Below are 27969 nucleotides of genomic sequence, written 5' to 3' on the forward strand. Positions count from 1 at the left end.
ATTTTTAGGGGTAAGACCGCCGAGGCTCGGACTCTCGGACAGAAAAATACAGAATAAAATACCCGAGCTGATTTGCTGGGATATGTGATGTGATGGTCGCCGTATTGTCTGCCGGGACGACCTTATCTAAATGTCTTTATGTATTAATTCATCCCACATGGAGGCTCCGGGGATTTTTTCAACGTCACCACCCTTGTCCTATATACATATATATATTTGGTTATATTTGCCCGCCGGAAAAAAAAACCTTCATCCCTTGTTCAGTTTTTACTCATCCGTTACTCTTTTATATTCTTTTGCTACTATTTTTATATTATAAATTATAATAATAATCATAATAAATCCGATAATGTTTGTGTGGGCGTAGAAAAAAATCAAACCTTTTTAGCGTAGTATGATTTTCTGATTATTAAATTATTATTTAAAGCTTAAGAGGCATAAAATTTCTAGGTTAATAATTATAATAATTATAAAATAAATTTTAATAGTTAAACATTATTATTATTATTATTATTATTATCATTATTATTATTATTAATAATGAAAAACAAAAATAATTTTTTTTTTCAATAAAAAATTTATTTAATAATAATAATAATATTTATTGTCTTTAGCTTTCGCTATTTTAATCACGATATTTATAATTACATGTTCATCTACAAGATTTAATATTAAAGAAAGATAATTATATTTCTATTATACAGTTTGACATATTCTTTCAACAATCTTTTAAAAATGTTCATCCTATTTTCTTCTCTAATATTGTGTTTTATTTAGCAATTTTGCTACATTAAAAATCTTAAAAAAGTATTATAGTCAATCATACATTTATATACATATTAACAATAAATAGCTTAAATATCTACAAAGAAAAAAAAATGTTCTTGAATCAAGTATATAATTTTGAAGAACTTCATCTTCTTGAGTTGAGTAAAAAAATTCTTAAACTAAGAAATTTTTACTTGGTTTAAGTAAATTTTACTTGATTCAAGAATTTTTCGTCTTGATTCAAGACAATTACCCTCTTCAAAATTATTTTCTTGGTTCAAGAATTTGCCTCTCGAATCAAGTTAATTTTTTTTTCAGTGTATACATAATTTAATATGATTTTTTAATTCTCTTTTAAAACTTATCAAGGATTTTTCATAATAAATTAAAAAAAAATTAGATTATTATTATTATTATTATTATTATTATTATTATAACATATTTATAATTTAAAAACTTATAAAAGGAATTTAATATGAGTTTAAAAATATTAAAAATATTTTTCGTACGTCACAAATGACCCCAAGGGTTCATTTTACCCGATTATTTTTATTACTATCATCATTATGGTCCACTTGTGCGAATGAACCTTCATTAAATGTAGGCCAAGATTTTGCACCATTTTGCCAAAAAAAAGATTATTTATTTATCAATATATATATTTTAAATTTCTCTTCTCAAAACAATATTTCAATCTAGTATCATCTTCTCTCATCTATTTTTAAGAAACATAGCCGCAAACAATCTTAAAAAATCCTTCTTACCATCCCTAGACTCCTTCGACCTCCTCGGTCGCGGTTTTAACCAAAAAGCTTTTTACCGCGAAAGTTAACCCGCTGGAAAAGCATGAAATCAAAAAGACGAAGACTCTACACACCACGGGGACCACGTTAGATATAATCCGACTAGTATAAATATGTAGAAGCTATAAGTATAGGTATAAGTAGTAACTCTTATTGGTCCGGGGCGAGCGGAAGAGAGCAGTTCGAACACTTTTAGACACAGAGCGTCCACGACGTCGCGACGCCCTGAGAGCAGTAGTCGCGTACCTTGGGCAGCCTCCACCTTGCCGGCTCGCGAGCTTACAATTTTTATTATTCAAATTTAATAATTTGTTTTTATTCCACTCACTTGTGAAGTGTTTAATTATCCGCAATTTTTAATTTAAATTATAAATTTAGTGTTGATAAAAAAATTTTTAATTTTTAAAAAGTGTTTTTTTCGGCAAAGTGAATGAGGAAATAAAAAATTTCTAAAGTGAAAAGGACTGTCTTCTAATAAACAAAACAAAAGCTCTGAAAATTCCAAGTGACGATGGATAAATTTCTAGAATTTAAATAAATTCACAGCCAACATTACTCCGATGAGATCCGCTCTAAATAAAACTTGCACACATTTTAGTCTCGGATATTATAGTTAACTTTATACTGTAGAGAAATCGTTGGTTTTATCGATAATTAGATTAATAATAAATAGAAAAATTTTTTTAAAAGTGTAAAATTGATTAATAAATAGTGAAGCTACAAATACCGATATAAATGCACCCACACCCGCGACCCGCTTTGGCCACGGGGATCGTTTGGATGATCGGATCGGTGCCCGATATAAAAATAGAAATTTTTACAAGAACCGCTTAAGTTGCTTGAGTTTTAGTTTGTTCAGCTCCTCCCCACTGCTCTACCCATTTCTTCCGAAGACATTTTCTCTGCTCTCTATCTACTGTACTAGTCGAACAAGTTTTATCGATTAATCGATCTCAATAGTGAGGGCGTGAGCTGTTAATTTTACATTTCGATCCACCTTAAATTTCAAAAGCCTCAAAATTAATTTAATTTATTAATTAATAATTAATTATTAAAAGTTGTGATATAGAATATTGTGAGATAAAATTTTAGTATTGTTTTTTTTTAAATTCTTTTTTTAGAAAAATTTCACTTGGAAAATAAACAAAATATTTTAAATTCTTTTACGTAGTCGCAAAAAATATTTTTAAAAATAAGTTTTATTTAAGACTAAAAAACTGATCTCGTAGCTGAATTTTATAAAAAAAAAAAATTAAACAGATTTGATTTTATAAAAAAAAATTGAACAGACAATTTAAGTGACTTCTTTTGTTTGACAAAACAAAAACTAAAACTCGGTTATGTCACGTGTAAAAAAAAATCCAGTGGGTAGGACGTACAAAAATGTACTCAGAGACTAGCAAGTTGCCTTAATAAAACTCTCCTAAAAAAAAAAAAATTTGTTAATGACCTTTATTAAGGAAAACCGCGAAAGTGGTGCGCGTCGTGAAAAAAACTCGGGACGCCGTAATGGCGGATCGTCCCGGCGGGATTGGCGGGAAAAGGCGCTCGCGTCGTGACAGCAGCGACGGAAGTTCCTCTCACTGTGGAACTCCAGCTTCCTCAAAGGAGCGTCGAAAAAGAACCGGAAAGCCAATAAAAGAGCGATGGCTACTAACCCGGAAGACTTGGCGTTACATGGCGGACGCAGGTCGCCGTTTGATCCCCGACGGAGCGCACAATCGGCCCGAGGACATCCCCAAGATCGAGCAGTACTTCCAAGAAGTCTGCCAAAAGGAGCCAAAGTTCCTCCTCTGGAGAAAGTCGTCCTACCCCGGAACACTGGGGTTCCGAACCCACCGAAATCGGCGTCTAGTAAAAGGCGGGAGTTGCCGAACAAAGGCGAGTTCCGCTGACGAAGCCGATGACTCCCAAAGGTCTTCCGTAGGACGAGTCTGCTTGCCGTCTTACCCCGCCACTTCTGGAGGGAGGTTCGATATTTCCAAAACTAAGCGGGATTGGCTGTTGTCCAGCGGCAGCACTCCTTCGACTCCCGTCGCAAGACGGCGCGTTCCTGCGGAAGATATTGAGACCAAAGTTCTGGCAGATATGCTCCAGAAGTACCTGAACTTCCACTCGGACACTGGAACTGGAACTGGAGAAGCACCTGGAGGAATAACTGGAGCTTCCGCTAAATTAGGCGAAATTGGAAAGCACGGAGAAGGAAAAGGAAGCGCTTTTGACTATGAGAGCCTCATCCAGAAGCTCCAGCAGCATTTGGACTTAATAATGGCTCAAGGGAAGGAAGTTCCAGCGGAGAAGACGAAGAGCAGCTCTGGAGAAGGCCCTATGCTGCCCTATCGCGGAGATTACGTCCACAAATCCTTGATAGACACTTTGAGCAGGCATTATGCCAAATCTTCCAACAGAGAGCACGTTATTTCTGGAATTCTCACGGATAGGAAGCTCCTGGAGAAGCTCTACTTCGACTTAAGGTGCACCAGAGGCTTCAGAGGGCTCCGGACTACTGGAGCCTACACTTCGCCGCCCCATTGGTGGAACCCCAGGAGCAGGTTCAACAAAGACGGAACCGATTCTGGAAGTGATTGGCTGCCCAGAAGGGAAGTCGGTTCTCCGCCCCCGCTAATCGCGGTTCAGGTTCCGAGCACTGAAAGGGGCATTGTTTCGGTTGATGCGGTGGTCCAGACTGAGCCTGTGGCCAAGCACGTCCTGGAGGCCTTGTCTGACAAGGAAAAAGAAGAGTCCAGTCAGAGAGACAGTGGAAAGAGCTCTAGAAGAAGGAGCAGTGTTGATATTGATGATGTCTCTCCTTCGGTGAGTGATACTATTAAAAGGTACCTCAGGATGGCCAGGAAGAAGTCCATTGACGCTGATAAAGCCGACAGGTTCAAGAGGGTTAATTATGACAGGAACCTCAGGAATATTAAGGCTAAGGGAGAGATTACCAAGCCTGGAGATGATTCAGGGAATAATAAAGGCTGTCAGACGGAAGATAATTGGGTTGGGGCTTACAAGGGCGCGTTGTCGGAAACTGCGGACAATTTTTCGGATGCGGATACTACTTCTCCGGTGAGCAGGAACGCCAGTTCCAGGAGTAGTATTGACGCCGGACTCGGCTCCGAGGAGACTCCTAATACTCCCAAACACCACCAATCCTTCTTGTCGCAATTGTTACACGGGTCCCATCCTCATAAAGAGAAACCTCACTCCGCTCCAGGGTCTCCCGCTCTCATTGCTAACAATTCTACAGGTGGAGCGGCCATGCAGAAGAGCAAGTCTTCCAGCAGTGTTGTTCATCATGGAAGCAGGCTTGTGGCTAAGAAAATATGGAGGTCCAGGAGCAAGTCCACTTCTAGGGCCGTACCTTCTGTATGGACTCCTCAGGTAAGTTTTTTTTATACTGGGACAGTCGGCTGCCCAATTTTAAAACAGTAACTGATTTTTATACCTGATTTTTTTTAGTATTGCTGCATTTTTTATAACTTTTAGACCTTTCAAGTATTTTTTTTTTAATATTTATATTCAAGTATTTTCTATTCATATATCAAATTTTTTATCAATTTGGCGGGAAAACTTTTTTTTAATAAGAAAAATTTTTAAAAATCTTAAAATCTTCACTTACTGTGTTTTGAAATTGGCCAGCCAAGTTTTGTTTGGTTTTTTATGCGGAAAAAATAAAGGTAATTATTTAAAACTGGGGTACATTCTATTTTTAGACATATCTAGGTGAAGAATTAACATTTTTTAATTTTTTTTTATTCTGCTTGTTTTTACGGCGCATTTATAATGAAAAATATCGTGAAAAAAAAAAATAAAGATTTTACTAGCTTTTTTGCCTTCAAAAGTTGGAATAAATTTTGGCTCATGTTTTTGGATAAAATTTTTATTTTATTTTTTTTTGATAGATTTTTTTTGAAAAGTACATAAAAAAATGAACAATTAAAAATAAAAAGTTGAATATTACAATTTTCTAAAAAATTTATGTTTTTTTGAAAATTTTTTTAAATTGTGATATTCAACTTTTTTTCTTTTGAATTGTTTTTTTTTTTTTATGTATTTAAAACAGAATATATCGAATAGAAATTTCGTTCAAAAAAATGAAAATTAAAATCGTGGACCCTACTTGTAAATAATTACCAAAATAAAATAGTAATATTTTGCATTTTTTTTATTATTAAATAAATATTTTCAAAATTGCAATAAAAAAAATTACTAACTTAAATTCTTCTGAATTTTTATTACATTAAAAAAAATATTTATTTAATTTAGTTTGCTTGGATTCAATAATAAAGCTATTTTTTTAATTTTTATGATCAAGCTAATTGCTTGAATAAATAATTACCTATCGCTGTTAATATTTTATTTTTCCGTTGTATTTTGGATGGTAAATAATTATCGAATTTTTCCACTCAACATAAACAGAATAATATTTCTAGCGACCTCGGGCACACGTGCTGCTGAAAAAATATTAACTCGAGAAGAAAAACAACAAAATTCCAATAGTATAGCGAGTAAGGGTATCGAAAAAGTTTTGCCTGACCGGCTTAATATTCACAAAAAAATTACCCACCACCTTTTATATCAGTTTTCAATAAATATTTAAAATAAATGCAGGCGCATTGGTTAGTAGACTGATATCGTGGTAAAAAGATCGATGTTTGACCTCGAAATTGAAAGAAGAACGACCTTGAGTACTCTGACAAAGTTGTTAAGCTTCTGAGGCTTGATAACCAATTTAGGGCCTCTGAATTTTCGCTGGCGCCGCTCAAAATAGTACGCACTTACACTCTTACTTTTAAAAACACACAGACAAATTACGTGGTTGCAAACTCGCGGAATTTCACGCCTCGCTGTTATCGGTTACGTTCACTCACACTCGGGTATTTTTAGCCAAAGTACAACACATATTTTCATATTTTGTTGTTTTAATTTTTTTATTTATTTATTTACTAACAATTATATTTGTTATTTATTATTTCGCGTTATAGATGCCAAAAAAGGCGTAAAAAAAATTTTTTTTATTTTTAAAATAAGAATTTTAAAAAAATGAAATTTGCCGACATTTCAAAATTTTTAGAAATTTTTTATTGCAAAAATTTCAACTAAACAATTAAAAAAAAAATTTCACTTGAAAAACAAGTGCAATTTTTTAGAAATCTCTTTTTAGTTTTAATTTAATTAATAAAAAAAAATCAAAAATTTTTAGACGTCTGCTAACTATAATACTAAAGTTAGCCGACGCTTTTAATTTTTTTTTAATTATTAAATTAGAACTAAAAAATATTTTTTAAAAATTGCACTTAGAGTTTTTAAAGTCTTTTACAAATGAAAAATTTTTTTTTATTATTTTGCAATAATTTTTTTAATAAAAAAAAAATTCTAAAAATTTTTAAATGTCGGCTAACTTAATTTTTTTTCTCATAAAAAAATTTACTATTTAAATTTATTTTATTTACTAAAGCCTCTATCATTATAGATATATATTTCTTTCGATCCTTTCGATTAGAGTCACGTATCCTCCATGAGGATGACATTGTTAACTTTAAATTTATTCCATCTCGAGTAATCAGCACTCTAGTCACGAAAATCAGTCTTATCTCTTGCCTCAATATCAAGTCGTCATTTATGTCCTGTGTCTACTATAAGATTTTTTTTATTTTTCATTCCTCGAAAGTTGGAAGGACGGCGCCTGAAACTAAACTTATTTAACGCTTGATAGTAAACTCAATAAACCCATAAAAATTTGAATAAAAATTAAAAAACTCAAATATTAATTATTTAAATTTAAAGCGCAAAATAATGAAATTTATTTACATTTAAAATCAAAGGGTAAGTGCACGTGGGCTGGAACAAGTGGTCGCCGAGTAACTCTCCAAGATGTTCCTTTGAGGGTGCTCTCGGAAGTTGAAAGAAAGGTCCTTTGCAGAGTTGCCGTTGCTAAACTTCAAGCACTCAATCTTGGAGTTCACATCAGGCCGCCGAGTGGTAAGTTTTAATTCTAAATTATGAATTAACATCCCAAACTTCAATTTATAGTTTTAAAGTCATTATTTATTCAAATAAAATTACGCTAATTACTTTTTTTAAATTGTTTATTTATTTATAAACTTTAGAATCGCTGGGAAGTGCATCTGTTACAAATAAACCGAAACGAAGGGCTTATTTGCTAAAAAGGAAAGCACTGACCACTGGATTTTTCGAAAACAAGACCAAGGATGATAAAGACAAAGGTAAATAATTTTAATTAAATTTTATACATTGATGAAAAAATTAAAATTGATTCTTTAGAAATCTTGTGTCGTAATTTTAAGAAAGTTTTGTCGTATGTTTTATTTCATCGAGTAATGTCGAAAAATAGCATTGGCTCGAAAGTTTATATATTTATGTGATATAACGCGCGGTGTAAGCAGGATTGCGCCCACAGTTCTTAGCCGATCGTTATGAAATTTTGTGGGCTCATTCTGTGGATCAATACCAAGATCTAGTTCAAAGATGAGCAAAATCGGCCGGTTAGTTTACGAGTTGTGGGTGTTTGAAAATTTTTTTTAGTTTCAAAAAAATTACAATTCTGTTAATTTTATGGAAATTATTTTCAAACCGTGGAAGATAACTCAAATCTATCAAATTTATCTTAAATTTTACGTAATTACCTTAAATTTTTCCTATTGTTCGTCTAATTTTGATTATTTTTCGAATTTATTCTGCTACTTTAAAAATTTGAAAAAATTTTCCAATCCATGTATTTCGAGCCTTTATCTTAAAATAATTTCTTAGTCGTAAAAAATAGCTTAAATCTATTAAATGAATAGTAATGTTCACATAATTATCTTTAAATTAAGCTTTTACTTGCCGACTTTTGATAATTTTTTTAAACTTCTTTGGTAATTCGGAAAATTAAAAAAATATTCTAGTATTTTATCTTTAAATTACATATTTTTTTCAATATTCATCCAAAAAATCTACCTATCAATATCGAGTGCAGCCGAATGGCCTTTCATTTTGCTACTTTCAAAATTTGAAACAATTTTCCAATACATGTATTTCAAGCCTTTATCTTAAAATAATTTCTTAGCCGTAAAAGATAGTTTAAATCTATTAAATGATTATTAAAGTTCACATAATTATCTTCAAATTAAGCTTTTACTTGCCCACTTTTGATAATTTTTTTAAAATTATTTATCTAGCTTTTATTTAGTTAAATAAAAGCTAAGTAAATGATTATTTAGCTTTTTTTTAGTGGCCTTTTATTTTATTATTTAGTTTTTATTTAGTCGCCTTTTATTTAGTTAAATTCTTGAAAATAATCTTCTTGCATCAAAATAAAATTTTTTTATCAGTGCAATAATTTATTTCCGCGGTTGTATACACTTGACAAATCCCGTAGCATATACTGATGCCCAGTAATAGCAACTGAGGCTATTAATATCCTACTCATGGTGAGAAATAGAGATTGCACACTTTTGTGAGATCTAAAATGGTTACTATAACAAATGTCTGCTGCTAAAATAGGCTTTATTTAAATAAAACATTCTTTAAAGTTCCGCTTACAATTTTTCCTACTTTATCAAAGGGAATTATGGTTAGATCTAGATTTTAATTGGGAATCATGATCTACGTCAATATTTGCAATTAGTCCCAGGATTGTTTGTTAATTTCAGCGTCTACGGAGTTTGATAAGCACTTGACCTTTTGTGAAACGAGAGATTAGTTACATCCATTAGATACTTGGCCTTGGTAATGTCTAGCTTGATAAGATTTTTTTTTTAATTGGTTGATAAGAATATTTATTTTTTTCAAGGTTGCTATTTATTGTTTCACACTGATAGAAGGATTTATTAACTATTAATAATTTAATTTGAAGACAATTATTTAATTTATTAAATTTTAATAAATATTTTTTAATATTCAATAAATATTTATTTAGGAGGAGAGTACATTTATTAATATTTAATAGTTAAAAATATTAAATATTTTATTAAAAATGTTTAATATTAATAGTTAAAAAATATTTATTAACAGTTATTATATATTTTTTAGTGAATTTAATTATTATCATGTATTCCAGCTGAGTTATAAAAAGTGTCAAAATAAAATTGCTATTTTTAAATAAATTTTTGTAAACAGTCAACAAATATTCATTAACTATTAATAAATATTTATTAATAGTTAATAAATTGTACTTAATAAATTACTTATGAACTGTTAATAAATATTTGTTAACTAACAAATATTTATGAACATTTAATGAATTGTATTTTATAAATAATTTATTAACTGTGAATAAATATTTATTAAATCCTATAATATTTAAAAATCATTTATTAACAGTTAATAAAGTTTATTTAATATAAACAAATCCTTCTATCAGTGTAATTAGCAATTTACTAAATAAAATATTTTTTCATTTTTAAATATTTTAAATGTTAAAATATTTAAAATATTTTAAATGTTAAAATATTTAAAATATTTTAAATGTTAAAATATTTAAAATATTTTAAATGTTAAAATATTTAAAATATTTTAAATGTTAAAATATTAAAAATATTTTTACTAAATAAAAATATTTACTAAATAACGTACACTGATAGAAGGATTTATTAACAATTAATAATTCAATTTCTTTGAAGAAAATTATTTAATTTATTAAATTTTAATAAATATTTTTCAACATTCAATAAATATTTATTTGAGAGGAAAGTACGTTTATTAATAGTAAATAAATATTTATTAATAGTTAAAAAATATTTATTAATAGTTAATAAAACTTATTTAATATAAAAAAATCCTTCTATCAGTGCAGTTATTAATTATACTTTTTAATTAAATTAATTTTTCCTTGAGAAATAATTTAAAAAAAATTATTAATATTTTTTTTATTAAAATAAATTAGTTAAAAAAAAATAAAAAAATTAAATAATTGAAAGATTTGTATAATGTATAATTTAAAATTCTAATTATAGCAACAGGGTAGTCAGTGGCGTTGCATATTTCCGCATATAAATTTATTTACGGTCTTCAGTGGCCGGGTGTACACCCTAAAATTCTATTTTTCGCATACTCTCTCTGCGATATATAATACCGAGTAGAGGATAAAACGAAAACTAAAAAGCCTTAAGCACCCTGGTACGTCAATCGATGCATCGCTCTATCTGCCAAGAGGTCACTCACTCCGTATTAATTTTCTCACAATTCATCTCATTCGTCTCTATGCTCATACTTAATACTTAAATACTTGCATCAACATCTGTCTACAATACAATCTCGCGCTTTAAGCTCCGCTCGATCCTTTTACTAATCCAAGTCGACACCATAGACCCACACACTAAAATTGTTTTTAGACCCAACAAATTCATTACATGGCCCAGATCGCGTTCTATAATCGGCTCCTCGTCACTGCTATTCAGTATTCAGTACGTAGGGACAGAGTTATATTATTATTATTTATTATTATTGTTATATACATATATATCTTCTATATACTACTCAGCTTAAACCTTAACTTCAACACAAGTCTATTCAATAGTTTGCAGCCATGGTATTATAAATAAAATCATTCAAACTACGTCTTTTATGATTCTCAAAAATGTAATAAAAATTATTTTTATCCGTCTAATGCACCGGGAAATTACTTTTTTAACTCGTTTTAATTTTAGTTTAAATTTATGATAATTATCGTTTTTTATTTAGATTTATTAATGTAATTAAATATATTTAAAAATTTTAATTTTTTTACTTTAAATAATAATAATAATTTAGAAATTAGATAAAATAAATAAAATTTTGCTTTATTAAATAATGAATTTTGTTAAATTACACTGTAGTTTTTTAATTATTGATATTTTTAAAGATATAAGCTCATCCCGATCTTACACTCATCAAGAGCTTTCATTTGAGTACCCACATGCATTTTTGATATATTTGTCATATATACATATATGTAATATACATAAAAATATATAAAATATATTAAAAATTGATGTGGGTACTTAAATGAAAGGTCTCAATAAGTGTAATGTGAAGGTGAGCTTATATCTTTAAAAATATCATTATTTGACGAGATACAATGTCATTTCTTAATTATTGACGTTTTTTAAAATATAAACTCATCCCGATGTTACACTCATTAAGAGCTTTCATTTGAGTACCCACATGCATTTTTATATATTTTTCATATATACATATATGTAATATATATAAATATATAAAATATATGAAAAATTGATGTGGGTACTCAAATGAAAGGTCTTGATGATTGTAATGTCGGGATGAGCTTATATCTTTAAAAATATCATTATTTGATAAGATACAATGTCATTTCTTGATTATTGACATTTTTCAAGATATAAACTCATTTCAATGTTACACTCATTGAGACCTTTCATTTAAGTACCCACATAGCATTTTTTATATATTTCATATATATGGTATTTGTAAAATATATAAATATATAAAATATATGAAAAATTGATGTGGGTACTCAAATGAAAGGTCTTGAAGAGTGTAATGTCGGGGTGAGCTTATATCTTTAAAAATATCATTATTTGATATAATACATTATCATTTTTTAATTCTTGATATTTTTCAAGATATAAACTCATTTCGATGTTACACTTATCGAGACCTTTCATTCAAGTACCCACATGGCATTTTTTATATATTTCATATATATGGTATTTGAAAAATATATAAATATATAAAATATATGAAAAATTAATGTGGGTACTCAAATGAAAGGTCTCGATGCGTGTAACATCGGGATAAGCTTATATCTTTAGAAATGACAATAGTTCACACGATACAAGGTCATTTCTTAATGTATCTAGAGATAGAGCATTTTCGAATGCAGCCTAAGTACTTATACTAAATTAATTTATTCATAAAAATTAATTTTTTTTGATAGAAATTAAAAACATTTTTTATCTTAAATAGGAAAGAAAAATTATTTATTATGATTCTATTTTTTATAATAAAATGGAATTAATACAATCTGTTAATAATTATCGGCCTGCAGATTCAGCTGGTGGTCTTGTATTTGGAATTCCAATATCGCAATGCCTAGAGAACGACCGGCTGGCTAGGATCGCCGCTGGGGAGGTTGCTGACGTCGGGTGCTTATCTAGAAACAGCAGACACGGTAGTAGAACTAGCTTTACTAGCCTCATTGAGACACCCACTGCTGCCTCGAAAACAGATGAGGTGAGTAACATTTTCCGACACCGTAGTCCCCTTAATTTCTAATCTCTAATCTCTAAGATCTAATCTATTTATTCATTTCCATTACTGCTAGTCAATCTGAACCATCCTGAATTTTTTTTTTTTTTTATAAATGTAATACGGAGATTTACATTCCGCAAAAATTCAGCAAGCATTATCGGAAGATTTTTTAGGACAAGTGATAACATATCACTCGATTTACTTGTATTGGTAGCAAAGAAATTTATCTTAAATCCCGAGGGAATAACTTGACTATTTTTAGTGTTTTGTAGTGTAAGGACCTTACCACTTGTGACGTTTTAATTTTTTATATTTATAGCACACTCGGGTCAAGACTCAACTACAGTACGATTTTTAAAAATCTTTCTTATTCCCACTCGCGATTTTTTATTTTAGGTATAAGTATAAGTTTAAATTGATTTATTGAATTTTAATATTTAAAGTATAAAAATTTATTGCGGGAATAAAATATTTTGATTGTTAAAAATTAAATATTTTGTTTGGCCGAAGTTTTTTTTAGATTTATTACTTTACTGAATTTATATATAGAAAAAGATGATTTTTTTTAGTTTTTTTGAATTACTTTACTTCGGATAAAATATATAACCAGTGAAAGCTTGAGCTCGTAAATTTTTAAAGGTTAAATCAACATAAATTAATTTTATTTTTACCAAAAATCCTTTTTTTACTCAAGAAATTACCGGAAGAGTTTATTTTAACTTTAACTAAAAATTACATTTTTTTTTATTAATAAAATAAAAAATTAATTAAGAAAAATTTGACTTATCAATTGACACTTGACTTAAGACGTCACGATCCAAATAAATGATTTCTCTCCCCTAATATATGATGTAAAAAAAATAAATGATGGCTATTATAATAACCCCAGTCGAATAAATCACTAAGAATTTAGGTGAAAAAAAAAAGCTAAGTATTATCTGCACCGTTGTCGAATTATTTTCCTGATTAAGTCCCCAAGAATTAATCAATGAACTACACGGAAAAAAGTAAACTGTAATATTCACTCGGATTCCGGTTAATTTTTATAGTTTCAAACAGTAAAGCGGACATCGGGGTGGCAAAAATATAAATATTACAGAACTTAATATAGAAAGTTTAAAAGCCACAATTTATAATTTAATATCCAAAATAAGTGATTAGTAGCTGTCACTATAGTAAATAACGACTCTTTCATCTTAAAAAATTACAGTTTCAAACAGTAAAAATTGCCATTTCAATATATAGTCGATATTATGAGGAGAAGGGGAACTCAGATGAAAGAGAAGAGGGTCTCACTCTGGGAGAATTTAACATTTGAAACAGTAAAAATATACATTTTACCAGTCCAAGCAAGTCAATAATTACAGTTTGATTTTTAGTGTTGCGTTTAAAATTATAGACATAAAGGTACTAATAAACAAAGGAAATAAAAAAAATTTGCTTTAATATGGCTCTTTACCGTAAGATGGATGGTGGCGTTGTTTGCTCGGTGGGTCTTATATACGTGACTGAAAAAAGTAGTCAGTACTTGTCTCGGATAGCTTAACTGGTAGAGCCCTTGGCGCGTAACCGAGAGATCTGGGTTCGATTCCCAGTCTGGGCTGTCTGATTATTTTTTCAATTACGGAAAAATTCCCACTGAGTAGGTTCCCCCCCCCCCCTTTCCCCTATCCGTTCTTTCCCAACTCCCTTAAAAAAATTTGCTTTAATATGGCTTTTACCATCTTAAAGCTTTAAATCTTAAAGCTTTACATTTATGTCTATAATTGCTCAAACTTTCTTCATACAATTTTGTTACTTTTTTCTTCTGTTATTTTTTATGTTTATCTACTCGAGTAGCCACGAAGTGATTACTACAATCTGAATTTATTATTTAATTTTCTTGGTTATCTTGTCATTACTACTAAAATAATTTTAAAATAATAACTTTGTAAAAATTATTAACCCTGTTAATGGCTACGGCTGTTGGGTTTGGTTGTATTTAAATAAATAAATAAATAAATAAAATTTACCATTTTACTTTGTAAATATTGACGTTGATTGTATTAGAAATTTACTAACTTTATTTTATACTTTTTACATATCATTGCGATCATTTTTTAGGTACGAAATGATAAATATCAAAGTCTGAATTCTTCATTATTATACGTAAACATTTTAGACACTTACATAGCGAATATTACTGTTTGAAATAGTATTTTCTTCCATGTAAAGAGTAAATTGTAACGTTTAAATGGTAAATATTATAAAGTGAATAGTAAAATCACGATTTTACTGTTTGAAATGGTAATTTTTAGCAGTTGATCATTACTTATTATAAATCGACTGTTATTTATTACAGTTTACTTTTTTACGTGTAGTAACCTTGCAGTCACTACGTGATTGCCGTGACTTTTGAACTATAAATAAATAAAATTTTGCTTTATTAAATAATGAATTTCGTTAAATTGCACTGTACTTTCTTAAAAATAGACATTTTTAAAGATATAAGCTCATTTCGATGTTACACTCATCAAGAGCTTTCATTTGAGTACCCACATACATTTTCATATATTTTTCATATATTCATATATATAAATATATAAAATATATGAAAAACTGATGTGGGTACTCGAATGAAAGGCCTTGATGAATATAATGTCGGGGTGAGCTTATATCTTTAAAAATATCAATAGTTCACGAGATACGAGGTCATTTCTTAATTATGTTAAATTGCACTGTACTTTTTTAAATATTGAAGTTTTTAAAGATACAAGCTCATCCCGATGTTATACTCATCAAGAGCTTTCATTTGAGTACCCACATACATTTTCATATATTTTTCATATATTCATATATATAAATATATAAAATATATGAAAAATTGATGTGGGTACTCGAATGAAAGGCCTTGATGAATATAATGTCGGGGTGAGCTTATATCTTTAAAAATATCAATAGTTCACGAGATACGAGGTCATTTCTTAATTATGTTAAATTGCACTGTACTTTTTTAACTATTGAAGTTTTTAAAGATACAAGCTCATCCCGATGTTATACTCATCATGAGCTTTCATTTGAGTACCCATATGCATTTTTCATATATTTGTCATATATACAATGTATTAGAGTGGGTCAAAAAAATCGATTATTTTTTTTTTAACTTCTAATATTGAAAAGTTGGTTCTCAGGCACCTCTAGAAAATTCTCACCAAATTTGAGCTCTTAATATTGATAGGAAGTTTATCCTCATCACAGTTTTATATGTTTTGTTAGTTTCTTATAAAAAAGATCATAGCTTACTATTGATCAATTTTTTAATCAAATTTTTATACATATTTTTGTAGAAAATTGAATGATCTACAAAAAAGATTTGATATATATAAGCGATTACATTAACCATTTCAAAGATATCCGAGATCAAAGTTTAAAAAATTTATGAAAAAAAAATTTTTTTTTTTAATTTCCTACCACATTAAATTTTTGTGATTATCTGTATCTGTTAAATTGTTATTTTCCAAGATGAGGAGTAACTCAATTAAAAACCCCGACCGGTAAAAATACACACCCGCTTGCGAGGGAAAATCCAATCCAATCTCTGAATAACCGAATCACTAAATAAAACGCCCAGACCAATTAATCTCATCGTTATAATTATCCCAAAGTTTTCTTTAAATTTTATTTATAATTTATTCTTTTATTTTTATTCGCCGAGGCCATTATTCATTCGAACGTTCGATAATTTATTTGCTGCTATTAATAAATTTATAAAGGGTCTTACAATTTTTTTTTATTAAAAATAATAAACATAACTATTATTAATAATACATTATTACTAATACTATTATTATTAATACATTATTTGTATTTATGTATTTAAGGTTGTTATTAGAAAATTCGATCGTTATCATTACGAAGATGTGCTATTGGCAGCTGTCAAATGAAACATTCATGACTCGTGTAGATGAATAATAAATCAATGCTCTATTTTCAAAAATTACATATATCATGTATGTGTATAAATAGTAAAATCACGGAATTGAATAAATGAAAAATGAGAAAGATATCAATCATATTTAATAAATACCAACGTATCAGATTTATTAACGACTTTGAATTTTGTATCGGAGATAGTGAGTGTTTAGAGTGTGGGTGTAGTACAAGAGTGGGTGCATGAGTGATACTAAAATATTATATATGTGAGATTTTAGAAGGGTAAATTTATTCGATCGTTAGATGAAATAACATTTTATTATTATTATCATTAAATAAAAAATTACACTGACAGAAGAATTTGTTTATATTTAATAAACTTTATTAATTGTTAATAAATATTTATTAATGATTAATGAATATTTATTAAATGTTAACAAATAATTATTTAAAATCAAAAGCAAAAATAGCAATTTTCTTTTGTTTTTAATATTTAAAAATATAAAAGATTATTTTTTTATTTTTTCTAAACTATTCTATTTAAATAAAAAAAAAATATTAATAATTTTTTTTTTTATTATTTTTCAAGGAAAAAAAATATTAATAATTTTTTTTTTATTATTTTTCAAGTAAAAAAAAATATTAATAATTTTTTTAAAATTATATTTCAAGATAAAATTAATTTAATTAAAAAGTATAATTAATAATTGCACTGATAGAAGGATTTGTTTATATTAAATAAGTTTTATTAACTGTTAATAAATGATTTTTTAACATCATAGGATTTAATAAATATTTATTCATAGTTAATAAATTATTTATTAAATACGATTTATTAAATGTTAATAAATATTTATTAATAGTTAATGTAGTTTAAAATAAAAAGCTAAAATAGAAATTTTCTTTTGACACTTTTTATAACTCAGCTGGAATTCATGATAATAATTAAATTCACTAAATAAACTAACGTTTTTAATATTTAAAAATATAAAAGATAATTATGAGCTGTGATAGAATTCGGCATGTTACAATAAACGTTATTATAATGTAATATAATTAATGCAAGTAATTTATAAAGATGATTTTTGTTTATAAGCAATCTTCATATCATATTTTATTGCAAGCGAAACAAATTCACTCAACAAAATATTTATTAACTGTTAATAAATATTTTTTAACTATTAATAAATACTTATTAACTATTTATAAATGTACTTTTCTCCCAAATAAATATTTATTTTAATTAAACTATTTTATTAAATAATTTTAAGTGAAAAATACTTTATTTAGTAAATATTTTTACTTAGTAAAAATATTTTAAATATTTTTACATTTAAAATACTTTAAAAATTTTTTATATTTAAAATATTTAAAAATTACAAAATATTTATTAACTGTTAATAAATATTTTTTAACTATTAATAAATACTTATTAACTATTTATAAATGTACTTTCTTCCCAAATAAATATTTATTAAAATTTAATAAATCAAATAATTGTCTTTAAATTAATTAAATTATTAATAGCTCTATCAGTGTAGTTTATTTCTTAAAATTTTGAGTTTTTAACTTTCAATTCAAAATTGTGAGTCAAATATTGAAGATTAGAAAAAATAATCAAACTTTTTTTATAGAGAATTTTATTATCTACAAAAAAAGTCTTCAATTTTATCCTATATCTCTTCCGTTCTTCAGAAATTAAATTTAAAGTTCAAAAATTAAGTAATAAACTATCCGTAGTTTTCAAAAGTTCAAATTATTGCTTGCGGCTAAAATATTGAAGATACAAAAAAATCATGTCTTTTTTTGATTAAATTTTCTACAAAAAAAATTCCTTATCAATTTTATCGTATCTAATTATTGAGCCAAAATAAACAAAATAGGCTAAAAATTCCACCGTCTTATGTAACTATTAAATATTAACTTAAAAATTTATTGTTATTGTTATTATGATTATTAAAAAAACTGTAATGTATATAATAGAGCATTAACGTCACTTAACCGACGAGTACCGCAACAGTCTGGTCACCTGTGACGTCATAAAATCGTCTAAAGTTAAAATAGAACAGGGCCGCTAACAATCTAAATTTAACCGGATTAATTAAGATCCTCGTTTTGCAACCATTTTCATTAAACGAATTTTTGTAATCGGCTTACTATTCCCTCCTATTTATATTTTAATATTTATCTGAATATTAATATTGATATTTATATTTTTACAAACCAGGGCGGCTCCTGCGAGTCTCTGTCGTCGAAGGGAGGAGCGCTGGCTGGTAGCGATTCCGGTGGCCCAGAATTGAGCGATAGCGGAGGCGGACCACCTGGCGAATGGGATGCAGTGCCCGCGATCGTTAGACAATGCATCAAACATCTCGAGCTGACGGGGTTGAGAACGTTAGGAATTTTTCGGGTTTCGCCATCCAAGAAGCGGGTCAGACAAGTATGTTTCTATTTTTATTAATTACTTAAATTTTCATTAATATAATTTAATTTTTTTTATCATGCTATCAATTTTTAATTAATTATAAAGTGAGTAAATATTTTTTAACCGAGAAATAATTTTTAAAAAATAATTTTTTTTTTTTTTTTTCTAATAAATAATAATAAAATTTAATTATTAATTTGCAGCTTAGAGAAAATTTTGATTGCGGAAGAGATGCTAAAATAGATGCTGATCAATGTCCTCACGACGTTGCAACCCTTCTTAAAGAGTATTTCCGCGATTTACCGGACCCACTGCTTTGCCGAGACCTTTATCAAGCCTTCGTTCACACTCAGAGTAAGCGATATTAATTAATTAAAATTTGGCATTAATATTAAATAATATTATTATAATTATTAAGGTAGTCCTGTCGATTTTGCAAAAATTAAATTTAAAAATCTAGAATCACTTTATTTATATTGAAAATTTATGTAATTAATTTAATTAATTATTAATATTATATATTTTGAATTTGTATTTTTAATAATTTAATTAAAAATTTTTTTTAAATAAATAAAACTTTAATTTTTGATAAAATTCAATCTTAAATTAAAAAATTATTAAAATTCAATAAAGCTAGACGACGTTTTTAATTTTTTATTAAATTAGGACAATAAAATATTTTTTAAAAGTTCACTTACAATTTTTTACAGTTAAAAAAATTTTTAAAAATTGTTTTTATAGTAATTTTTTAAATAAAAAACATTCTAAAAATTTTTAAATGTTGGCTAACATGATTTTTATAAAATTAAATACTTTTTAAAAATTTAATACTATATTCCTGTAATGTATTAAATTTTAAATAGTCATTATTACCGACAGTAGTACTTTAAATAATATTAAAAAAAATCTAAAATAAATGAATAATAAAACTGAATCAGGTGTTACTTCTGTGCAGAAATACGAAATAGACGGCTCCAGCAAGAGGCGCTCCAGCACCTTATCCAGCTACTACCAACACCGAATAGAGAGACTCTTTGGGCCTTGCTGACCTTTTTGACTGAAGTCGCTGCCAACAGCGAGGACGTCAGAGACGAAACCGGCGAATGGATTCCCGGGAATAAGATGGATCTCACTAACCTAGCTACAGTAACTATCTACTAAAAAAAAAAAAAAATAAATAAATAAATTATATAGCACTAAAGTTAGCCGACTTTTTTTTGAATTAGAGATTTTTTTTTAATTATTAAATTAGAACTAAAAAAGATTTTTAAAAAATTGCACGTATAGTTTTTCAAGTTTTTTACAAATGAAAATTTTTTAAAAATTTTTTTGTAATAATTTTTTCATTAAAAAAAATTCTATATAAATTTTTTGACTTTCTAAAGAATAATACTAAAGTTAGCCGACGTTTTTAATTTCTGATCATTTTTCATTTGTGAAATTAAAACTAAAAAATATTTTTTAAAAATTGCACGTATAGTTTTAAAAGTTTTTTACAAATGAAATTTTTTTTTCAATTTTTTTGCAATAATTTTCTCAATAAAAAAAATTCTAAAAATTCTATATAAATTCCTTGACTTTCTAAAGATATTATAAATGATAAATAATCTATTAATTTAAAGGTATTTGCACCGAACATCCTTCACTGCGTGAAACCCGGACAAACAAGATCAGAAGTGTCGGTAGAGCGAGCAGAAGAGCGGATCGACGTGATTAATGTCGTCCGTGCATTGCTGGAGAACTCAGCAACTCTGTTTACAATCCCAGCTGCTCTTCTCGATGAGCTTTATCTCCACATGATGGATACTCACCCTGCAGATCTTGACCTTGCGCTCTCACGACGAGCCGAAGAGTGAGTTTCTTTCAATCTAAATCCCAAATCTCTCCTTTTCTCCCTTCAAATTAAATAAAAAAAAAAATATATCATTTATCACTCGAGTAAATCCTCAGAAAAATTAATTATACATCATTAATATCTAATTCATATTATTATAATTATTATAAACATATTATAATTTATAAAAACTAATTCTAAAATGTTTTGCTAAAATTTATAAAGCCTATAAAAATTTACTTTAATTTATAAAAATTGCTCACTATTAATGTAATACTCTGTACTTTACGGCCCTTAGGGAACACTTGTTCTAGGGTCGATTGAATTAAATAAATAAATATCAATAAAAATTTTTTTTTTACCAATTTCAGGCAATGCAACGACGAAGTGGACCCCTGCAGCGAAGCGGAGACTTTTTCAGTAGACGAAGCTCTTGGAGGAATAATTTCCACCGCCCAGACGGCCAAGAAAGTCTGGTCCCGGGAGCAGTGTCTCCACCAGATGGCTGGAATCGGAGGAGACATCGGACCGAAGCCGCGACGGCCCAAACGGCCCAGCAGCAGAAGGAAAGAAGAAGGCAGGAGCAATAGCGTGGACAGTGGATCCAGTGAGGACCCCGCGGACCCTAGACGGAAGTCCTCTCCGATGATCATCACTGCAAGTCTCACTATTCCCATGACCGGAGCCTTCACTCTGAACCTCGACGATCCTGACATCCCTTTCATCGAGGAACAGCCCAAACCTTCGGTGCCTCCTAGGCGACAGCGGCAGCGCTCAATTTCCGGCTGCAGCGAAGGTAAAAAAATTATTAATATTTTATTTGATAAAAAATAAAAGTTTTGTGAACGCTACACTGAAAAAAAAATTAACTTAGGTCAAGAAAAAAATTCTTGGACCAAGAATATAATTTTGAAGAGGGTAATTGTCTTGAATCAAGACGAAAAATTCTTGAATCAAGTAAAATTTCCTTAAATCAAGAATTTTTCTACTCAAATCAAGAATATTAAGTTTTTCAAAACTATATAGGTACTGACGGTCTAATTAGCAATTTGTCTAACTCTTTATTTTTTAAAGGGTGATTTTTTAACATTTTTATGTACACGGAAAAAAGTAAGCTGTAATAAATAATAGTCGATTTATAATAAGTAATGATCAACTGCTAAAAATTACCATTTCAAACAGTAAAATCGTGATTTTACTATTCACTTTATAATAGTTACCATTTAAACGTTACAATTTACTCTTTACATGGAAGAAAATACTATTTCAATCAGTAATATTCGCTATGTAAATGTCTAAAATGTTTAAGTATAATAATTGAGAATTCAGTCTTTGATATTTATCATTTCATACCTAAAAAATGATCGCAATGATATGTAAAAAGTATAAAATAAAGTTAGTAAATTTCTAATACAAGCAACGTCAATATTTACAAAGTAAAACGGTAAATTTTAAACGCAACGCTAAAAATCAAACTGTAATTATTGATTTGCTTGGACTGGTAAAATGTATATTTTAAAAGTATAATTTTTACTGTTTCAAATGTTAAATTCTCCCAGAGTGAAACCCCCTTCTCTTTCATCTGAGTTCCCTTTCTCCTCATAATATGAACTATATATTGAAATGGCAATTTTTACTGTTTGAAAGTGTAATTTTTTAAGATGAAACAGTCGTTATTTACTATAGTGACAGCTACTAATCACTTATTTTGGATATTAATTTATAAATTGAGGCTTTTATACTTTCTACATTAAGTTCTGTAATATTTATATCTTTGCCACGCCGATGTCCGCTTTACTGTATGAAACTATAACAATTAATCGGAATCCGAGTGAATATTACAGTTTACTTTTTTCCGTGTAGCAATAATCCAATTATAAATTATTTGAATGATTCAAAGCTAAATATTATATCTCTATTAGATATTAATGATATTTTAAACTTTTATTAATTTTATCAACCGTGATTTTATTATAATTCTTCTAACCCGTTATCACCTATTCGGTCATTTTCATGCTAGTATAAATCTAATTTCAAGTGGATGGAAATTTCCATCTTCACTAACAATTTGAGACAATTCGTCTTCGGATAGTTAGGTCGATGGGCAACCATCGAACTTGAACACTAGTTAGCTGGTGAATGCTAGTATCTGTTCGACTATATGTTAAGTATTAACGATGGAAAGCTACTGAGAATAAAGGGCAACTTTGAAAAAATCCATGAAAAATTAACCAAGCCAGGAATCGAACCTGGATTTCCCCGATTACATGTCAGGATGCTTTACCAGTTAAGCTACCGGGTCATTCTCCACTTACTTTCTCTCAGTATACACTTAACTCTCCCAATTAATTATTGCCATATTAAAGCAAATTTTAAGGGAGTTGGGAAAGAACGGATAGGGGAAAGGGGGGGACCTACTCAGTGGGAATTTTTTTTTTTTCCGTAATTGAAAAAATAATCAGACAGCCCAGACTGGGAATCGAACCCAGATCTCTCGGTTACGCGCCAAGGGCTCTACCAGTTAAGCTATCCGAGACAAGTACTGACTACTTCATTCAGTCACGTATATAAGACCCACCGAGCAAACAACGCCACCGTCCATCTTACGGTAAAGAGCCATGTAGTGGCTGGATATATATTAATTGGGAGTATACGTGGGAGATCCAGGTTCGATTCCTGGCTTGGTTAATTTTTCATGGATTTTTTCAAAGTTGCCCTTTATTCTCAGTAGCTTTCCATCGTTAATACTTAACATATAGTCGAACAGATACTAGCATTCACCAGCTAACTAGTGTTCAAGTTCGATGGTTGCCCATCGACCTAACTATCCGAAGACGAATTGTCTCAAATTGTTAGTGAAGATGGAAATTTCCATCCACTTGAAATTAGATTTATACTAGCATGAAAATGACCGAATAGGTGATAACGGGTTAGAAGAATTAATGATATTAAATGATTTTTAGTAGATTTCATAAAAATCTAACTATTGTATTTGTCCTTATGACGTAAATTTCCATAAATTTTGTTATATTTCGACCTAACTCGACGAACTGAGTCAGAAAATACATATGGCTCGAAAGTTTATATATGTATGTATATATATATATATATACGATATGCCTGCTTGTCACGACGATAGCGTCAACAATTCTTAAGGTAGGTTGTCAGTAAATATGTCACAAATTAGTTCTAACCATTGTTTTCTTCAACTAAAATTTTATCCGGTTGCAACATTCTGATTAACTTGAAAACTGTTGTTTCTAAGCAGTTACTTAAAATTTGGACATTTATAATTCAAATCTTATAATCTGTGCAATTCTTTGGTAAATATTTGGGAAACTTTTTCTTCACAAGATAATTTTTTTCCAAAATTTGTTGTAAATAGTTTTAAATTTATTATTGAATTTTGTTTTTAATTCATGAATTAAGTTATACATTATCAGTGTTATTATATTATTTTATTAAATAGTATATTACACACCTAGGGAAGTAAAGTAAGAAATGTCTCAGATCACATGTAATTGTTGGCCGAGGCGAAGCCGAGGTCAACAAACATGTGATCTGAGGCTTTCTTATTTACTTCCCGTGGAGTGTATACTATTTTTTTGTCCAACGAAGGCGGAAAGAGGCAACTTAGTTTAGCGCAGCGGGACGAAAGTTGGCACTTTCCGCCCGGAGGGCAAAAAAATCAATTTTATTTATTTGAAAAATCTACTTCCATTTCGACTGCCGAATGGCTTTTTTTTTTAAAGTGAAATTAGAACGTCGATACTTGATTTAAAAATATTTTTTTTTTCTGTTTAGGTGGCAGACATGGAAGCGACAGTGCTGTGGGTTCATCAGCGACCTTGTCTGGAGATCAGCCGCCAAGCTCGCCCCCGTCTTGGGCTTCTTCTCCTCCAGCTAGTCCTGACAGCACAGTTACTGCTGTTTCTTACATCCCGGATCAGCAGGCTGTTTTGCAGAGGGTTTCCTTTACTACTTCCAACGAAGTCAGGCAGATTTCTAGATCCGTCAGCCAGGAAGCCTCTAAAGCTGTTATTTCACCCGCTTACACGCCTAGTATCACCAGTATTGGTGGCGCTGTCTTAAGGTGATTATTTTTTATTAGTTTTGTTAATTAAAAGATCATTTTTCTTCCGGGAATCAATTATTTTCTTACACAAAAAGTTTTATTAATATTCATATAATTTTTTTTTAGTTCAATAAATGCGCTCTTTAATAACACAAAAAATATTTAACTTTATTTTTTTTTATACGGGGCTTCTCCACAAAGTTAGTATAAAGCTGATGTAAATTATAAGTTGATCATAGCTTATCTAAAATATTAAATTCAAAATTAAATACCTCAACGTATAAGTAGATATTGTAGAAACTACAGAGATTAATATTTATTTAACACTTTCAATTTTATTCTAATTAAAAAAATAGAATTTTTTCAAAAAATTAATTATATAATAATTATTAAATCAAAAATTATATTTATTAATTTATTAGAACCCAAAAAGACCCCAACGTATCATTCCAAACAGTTAAAGTCGGCGATATGACCACAGCAGTTAAAACCGACTGTAAATAAAAATTTATTTATTTATTTATTTATTACAGTTGATTTTTTTTTTATTAAAATAAAATTGCAAGTGTTAATAACTAAGCCAGTATTAATAACTGGGTCTTGTACCTTACTACTATGTAGAATATTTAAGATTGGGTCAGTCGTTCTGGAAATATAATTTATGTAAATCAGAAAAATTTAATTTTGAGATAAAAACGCATTTAAAGTTTTTTTATTAATTAATTAATTTATTTATTTTAAGTTCAAACACTAATCGGTAATATACAACAAATTAGCAATATTATAAATTATAAATTTTTAATAAATATATTGGAAAAAAAATTAATTATTCATTTAAAAAAGAAAAAATTCCTCAGTTTGTTTAAAAATTTGATTTTTTTTCACTCAAAAATTTACATATACTTTTAAAAAATTAAAAAACCAAAAAAAAAATTTTTAATTAAAAAACCAAAAAAATAATTTAAAAAAAAATTAAAAAACCATAATGAGCACTTAATTAATAAAAAAATTAATTAACAATTAATTTTTATTCTTCCAAGGTCCAAAACTGCTGACATAGAAAGAATGCTCCACATTTCGCAAGACAAGTCTTCAAAAACAAGCACCATCTCGACGAACGTAACGACTTCTACCTCTTCAACGGGCAGCGACAGCAAGAAGTACACCAAAAGAAGATACACCGACTCCAGGCACCAGACCAGGCACATCCCCGACGCGGAAAGTCTTGCAGGTAAATCCAGTTCCGTGATAACTTCAGTTTCCTCGATCTCTAGCTCTTCTGTCGGGTCTATCAGCAACTCTTCCTCCGGACAGCAGCGGAACTCAGTGGCTGCTCCAGTTTGGAAACGCCGCGAGATAATATCCTCAGTGCCCTCCAAAGAGCGGCAGAACTTCTTCTAATTTATAATTATTATTTTTCATCGTGATATTTATAATTTTAATAATAAAATATTAATAAAAGTCTTTTTAACGGGTTTCAAATCTTTTTTAGACAATCCAACCGTCCTAATATATATATATTTAAATAAAGTTATTAAATGCTTGATCTCATATCGTCGATCCCGACGAGCCTTACAGATTTACCGCTAAATTATTCGTTATTATATCATCACAATAATTATTTATTTAATTAATTAATTAAATTTATAAATAATATTTCTAACTTTGTTATTAAACCTCCAGGAGAGGAATTTTATAACCGTATACCAAAGAGCGATTAAATTAAAAAAAAATAATGATAAATAATAATTAATTAACAATAAAAATAATAATTATTATGTAATAAAAATAAACTTAATTTTTTTACAAAAAAAAAAAAGACTTTTTATTAATTAAATAATTTACTTTTCTTCAGTCAATAATTAAATTTTTATTTTTTTTTTCAATTAGTTGCCTCGCTACATCGATTTACATAAAAGTCATACATCAGGAGATTTTAAAAATTAAGTGACCTAAAAAAAAACAGCCGTTGATGAGTTACGGTTCAAATAACCTTTTGAATTACATTTGCACTGATAAAAAAATTAACTTGACTCAAGCGCCAAAATCTTGAATCAAAAATACCATTTTGAAGAAAATGATTTTTATGAGTCAAGAAATTATTCTTAATTTAAGTAAATTTTTCTTGTCTCAAGAATTTATTTTCTTGACTCAAGAAAATTATTTTCTTCAAAATGGTATTCTAGGCTCAATATTTTGAGTCAAGTTAATTTTTTTATCAGTGCACGGAAAAAACAAGATGACACTAGATATCATCCCAAATTATGCTCAGTGATATCTGTGGTGAAAAAAAATTTCAAATAGTAGCCAGAAAAATGCAGATTATACTGCGTGATATCTGGATTATACTCATTATAATCTGGATTATACTAGCTACTATCTGAAATTTTTTTTCACTCAGTATAATCTGGGATGATATCCAGTGTCATCTTGTTTTTTTTTGTGTGTGTGAACAAAAAAACTCGTATTTATTTTATATTTATATTTTATTTTATATTATACGCGATTTTATAAATTTATATTTACAAATTATTGACGGACGGATAGATGATTTAAAATTAATTAATATGATACTTTATTAGCAAAACAATTTAAAAATTTATTACAATTAAATATTTATAATGGACGAATTTAATGATCACATTGTAGGTAAGTGCTCACTTAGTGTCACTGTTTTATTTTAGTACTCACATTATTGACTTAATTTAAATAATTTAAACAACAAATTAACAATTACAATTTTTTTTTACAAATAAATTTATCAAACCCAATTTTTTTGATTAGATAAAAAATTAACAACTCATAATTAATAAAAATAAAATTTTTTAAAAATAAATTTTTTTAGAAAAAGTGAGACCTGCTCTTTTCAATAAAAATTGACCGGTGATCGCATTACCCAGAGCAATTTTATAGTTTAAGGGGGTATTATGGTCTAGAA

At 28.6% G+C, this 27969-nt stretch overlaps 1 protein-coding gene across 1 annotated transcript; it reads left to right on the plus strand.

Annotated features, from left to right (window-relative positions):
* The first annotated feature begins 2818 nt into the window (after positions 1–2818).
* LOC123261303 lies at positions 2819–26754 on the plus strand. The gene is made up of 11 exons (XM_044722885.1): positions 2819–4955; positions 7400–7556; positions 7685–7801; positions 12583–12767; positions 18925–19137; positions 19326–19476; positions 20078–20268; positions 20745–20974; positions 21328–21752; positions 24761–25049; positions 26072–26754. The coding sequence occupies exons 1-11, from the start codon at positions 3081–3083 to the stop codon at positions 26430–26432; spliced, it is 4194 nt and encodes a 1397-aa protein (XP_044578820.1). The 5' UTR covers positions 2819–3080; the 3' UTR covers positions 26433–26754.
* The last annotated feature ends 1215 nt before the right edge of the window (positions 26755–27969 follow it).

The sequence above is a fragment of the Cotesia glomerata genome, linkage group LG3 (genome assembly GCF_020080835.1).
Source record: "Cotesia glomerata isolate CgM1 linkage group LG3, MPM_Cglom_v2.3, whole genome shotgun sequence".
In the NCBI taxonomy this organism is placed as follows: Eukaryota; Metazoa; Arthropoda; class Insecta; order Hymenoptera; family Braconidae; genus Cotesia; species Cotesia glomerata.